We start from the raw sequence: 10164 nt of genomic DNA on the forward strand, positions 1-10164 counted from the left end.
TTGTTTTTCTAAGGCATGCCACGATGGAGGTTGAGGAGAAAGAAAGCGAATCACATAAAATTAGTATATTTATTGGAAAAAGCTTATCTTCAACCGACTGATAACGACGGCTCCGCGTCCGTTGGATCGCCAATCGATCAGACGGACGAGATCATCCCCTCTACCGCCTCACGCGTGGATGTTTTCTGAAACTTACCCGTTGTTTCAGAACTCATTTGTGCAACTGGATAACGCCCGCAGCTCAGTTGACTCGTGTGGCTAGGACGAAGGTTTAAGATTTTGTTTTTCACATCTGGGGCATGCCACGATGACCGTTGTTTTAGGATTCATTTGTGCAACCACCTGCGCAGGTTCGATCTCTGCCATCGACGGTTTAAGATTTTTGTTTTTTTAGGGCATGCCACGATAAGGTCGAGGAGAAAGAAAGCGAATCACATAAAATTAGTATATTTATTGAAAAAAGCTTACCTTCAACCAACTGATAGCGACGGCTCCGCGTCCGTTGGATCGCCAGTCGATTAGACGGACGAGATCATCCCCGCTACCGCCTCACGCGTGGATGTTTTCTGAAACTTACCCGTTGTTTCAAGACTCATTTGTGCAACTGGATAACGCCCGCAGCTCAGTTGACTCGTGTGGCTAGGACGAAGGGCGATGACGGTGCACGGTGTGGGGCGACCGCGGCGCATACAACATGGTGGTGACGGCAACGGCTTCGGGATCGGCCGTGGCCGACGGCGACACAAGCAGAATCACAAAAAATTAGTATATTTATTGAAAAGGGGACGAGATCGTCCCCGCTTCCGCCTCACGCATGAACGTTTTTTTCAAACTTACCCGTTGTTTTAGGATTCATTTGTGCAACTGCTCGCACAGGTTCGATCCCTGTCGTCGACGGTTTAAGATTTTTGTTTTTCTAGGGCATGCCACGATGACTTGGGTCGAGGAGAAAGAAAGCGAATCACATAAAATTAGTATATTTATTGAAAAAAGCTTACCTTCAACCGATTGATAACGATGGCTTCGCGTCCGTTGGATCGCCAGTCGATCAGAAGGACGAGATCATTCCCGCTTCCGCCTCACGCGTGGATGTTTTCTGAAACTTACCCGTTGTTTCAGGACTCATTTGTGCAACTAGATAACACCCGCAGCTCAGTTGACTCGTGTGGCTAGGACGAAGGGCGACGGCGGTGAGATTTGGGATGGCACAGGGGGCGGCAGCGGCGCACGGTGTGGGGCGACCGCGGCGCATACATCATGGTGGTGACGACAACGGCTTCGGGATCGGCCGTGGTCGACGGCGACACAAGCAGAATCACATAAAATTAGTATATTTATTGAAAAAGGGATGAGATCGTCCCCGCTTCCGCCTCAAGCATGGACGTTTTTTCAAACTTACCCGTTGTTTTAGGATTCATTTGTGCAACCGCCCGCGCAGGTTCGATCCCTGCCGTCGACGGTTTAAGATTTTTGTTTTTCTAGGGCATGCCACGATGACTTGGGTCCAGGGGAAAGAAAGCGAATCACATAAAATTAGTATATTTATTGAAAAAAGCTTACCTTCAACCGACTGATAACGACGGCTCCGCGTCCGTTGGATCGCCAGTCGATCAGACGGACGAGATCATCCCCGCTTCCGCCTCATGCGTGGATGTTTTCTGAAACTTACCCGTTGTTTCAGGACTCATTTGTGCAACTGGATAACGCCCGCAGCTCAGTTGACTCGTGTGGCTAGGACGAAGGGCGACGGCGGTGAGATTTGGGATGGCACAGGGGGCGGCGGCGGCGCACGGTGTGGGGCGACCGCGGCGCATATAGCGTGGTGGTGACCGCAACGGCTTCGGGATCGGCCGTGGCCGACGGCGACACAAGCAGGTACGGCCGCGGGTGATCCTCCTCCCCCTCCCCCCTTTTTTCTGGCCGGCCCTAATGATGGCTATCCCCTGCTACGCGGCGGCTACGCGGCTCATTGTAGCGGTGCTCCGACGTAGGGAGACGCTCTCGCCGTTGCCACCGAAGCGGATGATGTAGATGATATAGGTGGTGTAGATGTGTAGATGTGCAATAGGCATTTGGATGTCGCAGATCTAGTGTTGCAAAATTTTTGATTTGACTTTTAGATGCACCGCTGGAGCTCATGCTATCCCCTTGATGTGTTGCAGCTGATACTATCCGTTTCCGAATGTTTGTAGCTCAAAACTTTTGTAGCATTTTTTCACCTGGAAGTTAGTGATGCAGGATTTTGATGTGTTGTAGGGAATTAGTGGTACATACTTGATATGTTGTAGGAAACTAGTGATGCGGGATTGATGTGGTTTTCTGATTTTTTTTAGTTCAAAGCTTATGTAGCTCATGCAGTTATCCAATTTGTAGTTTCAGAGAAACATATATGTGATTTCAGAGAAACATATATGTAATTTCAGAGAAACAGTAACTAAATTTCAGAGAGAACTTACCTTTGTGAAGCTAGTTTGTAGGTTATGTTTGTAGCATTTTATCTGGCTATGTGTTGTAGGTTATACTACAGGAATTTTTTTGCAACAGCAACGCTGTTGTTGTTTCAGAATTATGGCAGCGAACGGTGACTGCACAAGTGCGCGACGCGTCCGGAGATGTGTTGTAATTTTTGCAACATGTGTCTTGTTGCAGAAAATTAGATGCGGCAAAGATGTTGCTGCAATTTTTGTAATAAGGGTCTTGTTTCAATAAATTAGAGAAGAAGAGATTACACAACATGTGCCCTGACTCCTCATGACTCTCAAAATTTTCAAGAACATCAATGTTGAAGAATTTTCTCCCGTAACATAAGCTATGTTGCAAAAAAGTGAAGGCAAATTTTTTTCAACAAATCTCAATTGTAAAAAAAATCTGCAACAAGACCTCAGTTGCAAAAAAAAAAATCTTCAACACACACCGTGTTTAAGAAAGTTAAATAGCGGTCTTGACATTTTGCAACAAGCATCCTGTTGCGGGACGTGTTCTGCAACACTGCTCTTATTGCAAAAGGGAGGTAGTGGTTGTGGATGGGTAGATCGGATGGACATCCTCACGTCCATCCAATGGCCAGCGAGGCGGCGGATGTTTTCTAGTCATCCGCCGGCGGACGCGTAGCATGGCCTTTATTTATTTATCCCTCAAGCAAATCACATAAAATTAGAATATTTATTTATCCCTGCTGTCGGCCGAGTATTTCTTTTTTTAGAGTAAATCGCTACTTATATTATTTAATCCGTGACCAATTCGTCCCTAACAATGTCTCTAATAGAAACAGGAGAGAAAAAAAGGAAAATGTTTCCAATCGGCGAGCCGGCCGAAAGTTCGACCGGACGCCTCGCCTCTGGCCCTCGTACAATACAACCCCACTAGCTCCCTTTTACTTCCCTTATATCTACATGCTCTCGACCATCCATTGTATTCCTCCCCAACCGTCTCTCTCCTGCAGCTACAATGGCCACCATGGCCGCCCCTGCCGCCGGCGCCTCAGCAAAATCCCGTCGGTGCTACGTATTTGCTGTAACTGGTATCGAGGAAGGTACTACTGGCGTTCATTTTTGCTGCAGCCAGGCAACAGCGAGCATGGCCGGCAACGACGTCGCCTGATTTTTGCTACAAGCAGAGTCATCCAAAGTGTGTTCGACGGGCGATGGGCTGCAATTTGCTGCAACCGGCAGCAGGAAAGCTACGACCGGTGCCCAGATTTGCTTTCCTGGGGCATGCCACGATGACTTGGGCCGAGCAGAAAGAACGTATAATGAATCACATAAAATTATTATATTTATTTGTCCCTGTTGTTGGCCGAGTATTTCTTTTTTAGGGTAAATAGCTACTTATATTACTTAACTCATGACCAATTCGTCCCTGACAATACCCTTGGTTCCAGCCACCCACCCTGGTATGAGTTGTTCAAATTGAGGATCACCCCTGATTCCTCGAAATATTGGGCAGTTGTGCAAATCCCACCAGAGGATTTGAACCAAGGCCCTCCATATGTTGTCTTCATCAGAAGATCCATGCCAATGGTCCATTGAGGTTGCTGCTTATGAAAAAGTTATTTGCCTTTGATTCTTGATATCTTGTGCTAGCGAAAGGAAGTACTGCTACTTCCCGAGTCACGCATCATTTGGAGCAGAGGCTACGTTTCGCTGTGAACGTATAGAAAGAGATCCAGCACTGGCCAATCCCATTCAATATGTGATGGCCCACGAGCATCTAACCCAGCAACTAGTGGATTATCTCCATTATCTTGCTATCCTGAATGCCCAGATCGCCATTGGCGGACCATCCTTGCCAACTCAGGAAGGACATGTTCTTCGCCTACTTCCTCCACTTCCTCCGGAAGAAGAAGAAGAATGTGCTCCAGCACCAGGGACCTTTTCGCAAGACCCCATAGATCTTACCTTTGAACCATAAACGGTCATTAGTGTGGTTGTTGCTCTGTGTAACGCTAGTTTACATGACGCAACCTTTGTATTGTATTTTAGGGTGTGTGTCATAAGTGCATTGCTATGTTTGCTTTCTGCATATTATTGTTTATTGTGATATGTATTTAGTTCTTCCGCCCTTAACAAATCTTGAGGATGAGATTTCCTTAAGGGGGTAGAGTTTGTAAAACCCAATAAATTTAACCATAATTTTATTAAGTAAAATTTGGCTAGAAATATTTTTTTAAATTATATTAGGTCTTTTATTTATTTCAGAACCTTTTCTGTTTTTCCGTTTACAAAAATCCTTCCTTCCATATAGAAACTTTAAAAATGTGTGTTTGAAAGTTTCTCTTAATCATTTCATTTAAATTTTAAAATTCAGTGGGTAATTATTTTTTTATAATAAAACTTGCCCAAACTAATTCTTTTAATAACCTTTTCATACTTTGAAATGTTCTTGTTGCACTATATCTATTTCAAATAATTTTTTTTATTTAGTTCCAGAAAATGTTTGAGAGGTCCTACGGTACCTAGAGATCACTTTCATGCAAAAACCCAACTTTGTCTTTTGGAAATTTTGAGCAAAACATCCTCTTTTCATTTCTATCCCATCCTTAAGTTATAACTACAACCCTAATTTTCCTACCTCCAATAATTCTGAATTTTTCCACTTTATAGTCCTTCCAGTTAAACTCTTACATGTCGTTTGGCATCCATCATTTGGGCCGGAATTCGTATAATTCATTTGCGAATTCCGACACCAACATGTTTGGTTGTCCCAGATTTGGGCGTCGGAAATCATTCCACAATTCCAGCGAATGCAACTATGGCCCAGTTCTTTTCACACAGGATTCTGCAGAATCAAGATTTTGGAAAATTCTCCCAAAATCTGCTTCTCCCAGAATCTGTTGCCGAGTTCTTTTCTGGGATTGTAGGTTGAGATTCTGGAAAGAGTTGTGTGTTGAAATGTCTGTAGTACCCTTAGACAAAAAATGTTTGATGAATTTATTAACACCTTGTTGTTTCTAACAATATCTAGTCGAATATGAGTACGAAAGTGATTTCCGAATGTCATAAAAAGTGCTAAATATTACATTTAGAATGGATTTAAAGATTTGTTCATTACAAAAGTGGATGAACTAAAAAAAGATAATCTCAAGGTACGAGACTAGCAGCAATCGCCTCACGTACTACGTTCATGGTACCATCATCTTCTGGTGGTAGAGCATTGGCACCTGTAAACGGCAATGGAGGTTGCACATATGCATCATTGTCGAACTTGTCAAAATGCTCATCACGTAACTTGCTATCACGAATCCAATTGTGGAGACACATGCATGCAGTGACAATCATCTTTTGGGTCTCAGGTTTGTACCGAGGTATGCCTCCATCTCCAAGAATTCGCCATTTCATCTTGAGAACACCAAATGTTCTTTCGATGACATTTCGCAATGAAGAATGTCGATGGTTGAATGTCTCATATCTCCCAACTGGTGGGTGTTGTTGGAAATCTGGTACATGGTATCGTTGCCCTTTGTATGGAGATAGATATCCAACCCTGTTTGGATATCCGGAGTCGACAAGATAATATTTATCTACAGTACGACATCAGCAAAAGAAATTAGAAATGTACAACATACCATCCTGTATACAACAATATGGATACATGTGAGATGTTACCTGTGGGGGGTTGTGGAAAGTGATCATAACGAACTATGGCATCGCTCCATACACGTGTGTCATGAACAGATCCGGGCCATCCGGGAACAACAAACGTGAACCTCATATCAAAATCACACACTGCCATAACATTTTCACTTGTGTAACCTTTCCTATTCCTGTGTTGGGGCTCCAACTCCTTTGGCACAATCACCTTAATGTGTGTTCCATCAATGACTCCAATAGCATGTTGAAAGTGAGGCCAAAACTTTGTTTTTCTAAGTACTGGGTGTGGTTCAGAGAAAGTTGGATCAATTGGTCTTATGTAATCACCGGCCATGCGGTCTACACACTCCAAAACCTCGTGGAATTTTTTATTAATGACAGAACGACTATGTGCAAACCGATCTGCGACATTATCAGTTGTCTGACATGTACCCACAGTCCATAAAAATTGTGCCAATGCTTCTTTGGATGAAATGTTGGAAGTTGACTCAAGCCCATACTTCTGAACTAACAGATCATGCAATGTATGAAACACTGACCTCCTCATTCTGAACATAGCATAGAAAGATTTTGCATCTTTCTCCTTCTCTTCTACCCATTGGAGGCCTGTAACAAGATGTAACTTTCTTGGTGCGTACGGCAGTGTCACACTTGACGACGCCACATCCAGAGCAAATGCAAGCATGGCCGCCTCAAATTCCTTTTCTTCTTGTTTCTTTCTGGATTTATCCATCTGCCACAACAACATGCACATAGTGTAATATTAGACACAACACAGTTCAGATAACAGTACATCTCCAAAGCAAATAGCTTAGTTCACAAAAGTACACCTCCAAAGCAAGTAGCTTAGCTCACAACATTACAAGTAAATAGTCTGGTAGAAAGCAATTAAAACATAGATGTTCTACTTATTATTGAGCTCCCACATCCTCTTTATCCATCCAAGCCTTGCAACAGATTCATGAGCCGTGAAAGTGGAGAAAACATCACGATATTTCTTTTCCATGAAAAGAAATTTAGCATAGAAATGCTCATCACTTCCTGGTTTTGCACCATCCGCTTCCACCATGGCCATCATTTGTTTAATCTCTTCTCTTGTTGGATCCACACTCTCCTCTACATCTCTCTTCTCTGCATCCCTCCTCTCCCTTGCCCTTTCCTCTTCATCCCTCTTCTCCCTTGCCCTCTCCTCTGCATCCCTCTTCTCCCTTGCAATCTCCTCTGCATCCCTCTTGTCTCTTGCACCAAAGATGTCCACCATGCGTACAAAAGCCTCATTTTTAGCATTCTCACTTGCCCACTTGTCATCCATCTTTGGACTTGGCGAATAAGGACACGCCCTCTTCTTCCCACCCTTGGCTCGATTTTGAACAGGGGTAACTTGGCCTTCATGACTATCACACCCTGAGTCATCCTCCAAACTGATTCGAGAGGGATCACCTTGATACGAGGGAGTTGGCACCCTCGCATGCTCATTTGTGACACAAGTAGTATCAAAAACCTCTGACATTTTTTCCTCCTCCGCTAGTGGAGCATAGCGAAACTTGGCAGCTTCTGGATGTGCCTGTAATCATATAGCACCACAGGTTAATAGCAAAACCGAAGCAACATGACTCGTTATTTAAGAAATTACATGACAACAACAATACCTTTATCTCCAATGCCCACCACTCATTTGTAGCTGCAATAGTGTGTGTATGCTCATCTCTTCCTAAGCCAGATGCTTGCTGGATCAATGTCTTCCATGTGTTGTACTCGCTTCTACATACACCCCACCTATTTTTGATTTGTCGGGTCGAATAGTTTCTCCCAGAGCGCTCGTTGAACTTTTTATGCAAATTAGCTTGTCCTATGTCCGACAAATAACCAGCGTTGCGGTTATTTGCTCGAACCTCCTCTACGCACGCATTCATAAAGATTGTATGAGCAACACTGTCCCAATTTGCTTTGGGTTCTTTGACTTTCTCCATCTTAAATTAGCATCATCATAGAAAATAGTGTCATGTACAAGGAATTCACATACCAATACATTAGAAAACAATGATATTCATACTGCCATATTGTTGAACGGCTCCAAACCAAAATAAAGAAATGTATACCCAAGTGCCCAACACTAGAATTATTAGTGAAAATTATGCTTGTGGATATCTCTTTCTAGTTCTTCATTTTTGTAAATAGGCAAACGAGCTGTATTCAACAATCAATCCATCCATCCATCTATCTAACAAATCCATCCATCCATCTAACAGCATCAACAATCTGGGTGCAAAAAATTAGCACCATCTATCCATCTAACAGCATCAGCAATCAATCCAAGCATCAATCCATCTACCTATGCAACATAAATCAATCTAGCTATCCATAACATAAGAAAAAGGAAGAACAGAGAGATGGGGAAAGAGGATGCCTCACCGTGGGTGTGGTCTGCACCTCGCGTGGGGCTGCTTGTTGCCGTCGAGGTGCAGCACCGGTGGTCGTCGGCGGTCGTCGAGGTGCAGCTCCGATGGCTGTCGATGTTGGCGGAGACACAACGAAGGGGAGGACGAGCAGCGAAGGAAGAGGGGCGACGGAGGGAGATAAGGCGGGCGGCGGCGGCAGGAACCTGGCCGGCGGCGGCAAGGGCCAGGCGGGCGGCGGCGGCAAGGGCTTGGCCGGCGAGGTTGGTCCGGCGGCGGCGCGGCAACCCTAGCCGTCGCTGCGTTTGGGGGCTTCTTTTTTCCTCGATGCGAACAGGGCTCGAGCGGCCGCTCGCTCGCTTCCTCTGTTCCAGCGCGTGGATGGGCAGGGGCATTCCTGCTGTAATTTCGCAATGGGATAGGGGTACTCTTCTATTTTGAAACGTTTTTACTGGTGGGACTTGCCAGAATCTCAGGATTCTGGGAAAATCAAGCTTTTTGGGTGCTTTTGGATTGCACTAGGATTCTAGAGAATCCTCTCCAGATTTTGGAAGTCAAAACGAGTTCTTTTGGCTCCAGATTTTCCAGACCAAAATTCTCCACAATCTGGTCAAAAGAACTGGGCCTATAACTAGACCCAAATCCCTTCCCAGACCCCTCTTTTCCCAAATCGATCCACCGGACGCCACCCTCCTCCATCCCTCTCCTCCCCGACTCTAACCCCGCCGCCTCGCCACCAACGTCATCGCCCCGACGCCAACCTCTCCTCCGACAAGTCCTCCCCGACACCAACCCCGTCGCCTCGACGCCAACGCCGTCGCCCCTCTCCTCCTTGAAGCAAACCCCACCGCCTCAACACCAACCTCTCCTCCGGCAAGTCCTCCCCTATGCCAACGCTGTCGCCCCTCTCCTCCCTGACTCCAACGACGTCACCCTATCAAACCCTTGCCGGATCCGTCCATCCCTTCCCGGATCCTGACCTCCACACCAAGAACGTCATCCACCCGCGGCACCTTCCAAGGTATAACCTCCATCCATGGCTTGGCCTCATGATGAACGTCCTTTTCCATTTCTCTGTTTGGGTGGATCGAGTATGTAAGTAAGGTGTACTACAAGAATTTATCTTCTATTTCTAGAAATAAGGTAGTGCGAGATTTCAGCTTATACAATGTTTAGTGGATCTGTCATGGCTTGTCGAAGGTGTTATGTGCTTACGAGAGGAGAAATCTCGCCATGCTTCCTCTTGGCTGCATAATTGTGTGCTTACATGATCTTATCCTTATGTTACAAATTTGTGAGGGTGGTTCCGAATTGCTTGTATGGTTAATTTGTCCTTAGCAAGCAGGATCCTAAGGTAGTAAGGTTTCTTGTGTTTCCTGGACAAGAACAACAATGCGAAAGGTTCAACTAACTGTAGACCATTATTATGTTAATAAAGTGCTTGTTCCCCGTCAATAGAAAGTATATTTATTTTTTGGATTGTGCTTGTTGACTGCTAGGGCCATGTTAACTTGTCTTTCCTTCCATAGCTTTCCCATCACACAAATTCTTCTTGTTTCTGTTGTTGTGTATCACTAGTAATTGGGCTTGAGTTCTTTCTCAATTGTCATTTCTTTATATCTAAATATAGATGTCGTACTTGCACAACAACACCTTGCATGATGATGAGATAAGAAAGA

At 44.8% G+C, this 10164-nt stretch overlaps 1 protein-coding gene across 1 annotated transcript; it reads right to left on the reverse strand.

Annotated features, from left to right (window-relative positions):
* Window positions 1-5493: 5493 nt before the first annotated feature.
* LOC123082097 (putative nuclease HARBI1) lies at window positions 5494-6313 on the reverse strand. The gene is made up of 2 exons (XM_044504513.1): window positions 6105-6313; window positions 5494-6019 (listed from the first exon to the last, which is right to left on the reverse strand). The coding sequence occupies exons 1-2, from the start codon at window positions 6229-6231 to the stop codon at window positions 5580-5582; spliced, it is 567 nt and encodes a 188-aa protein (XP_044360448.1). The 5' UTR covers window positions 6232-6313; the 3' UTR covers window positions 5494-5579.
* Window positions 6314-10164: the final 3851 nt, after the last annotated feature.

This window comes from Triticum aestivum, chromosome 4A (genome assembly GCF_018294505.1).
Source record: "Triticum aestivum cultivar Chinese Spring chromosome 4A, IWGSC CS RefSeq v2.1, whole genome shotgun sequence".
Taxonomy (NCBI): domain Eukaryota; kingdom Viridiplantae; phylum Streptophyta; class Magnoliopsida; order Poales; family Poaceae; genus Triticum; species Triticum aestivum.

Bases quoted from the DNA above. Each gene is read 5' to 3' on its own strand.
- LOC123082097 (XM_044504513.1), bottom strand. From the start codon at position 6,231: ATGGCAGTGTGTGATTTTGATATGAGGTTCACGTTTGTTGTTCCCGGA. The intron at 6,020-6,104 runs GTAACATCTCAC...GTCGTACTGTAG, and splicing joins CTTTCCACAACCCCCCACAG to ATAAATATTATCTTGTCGAC.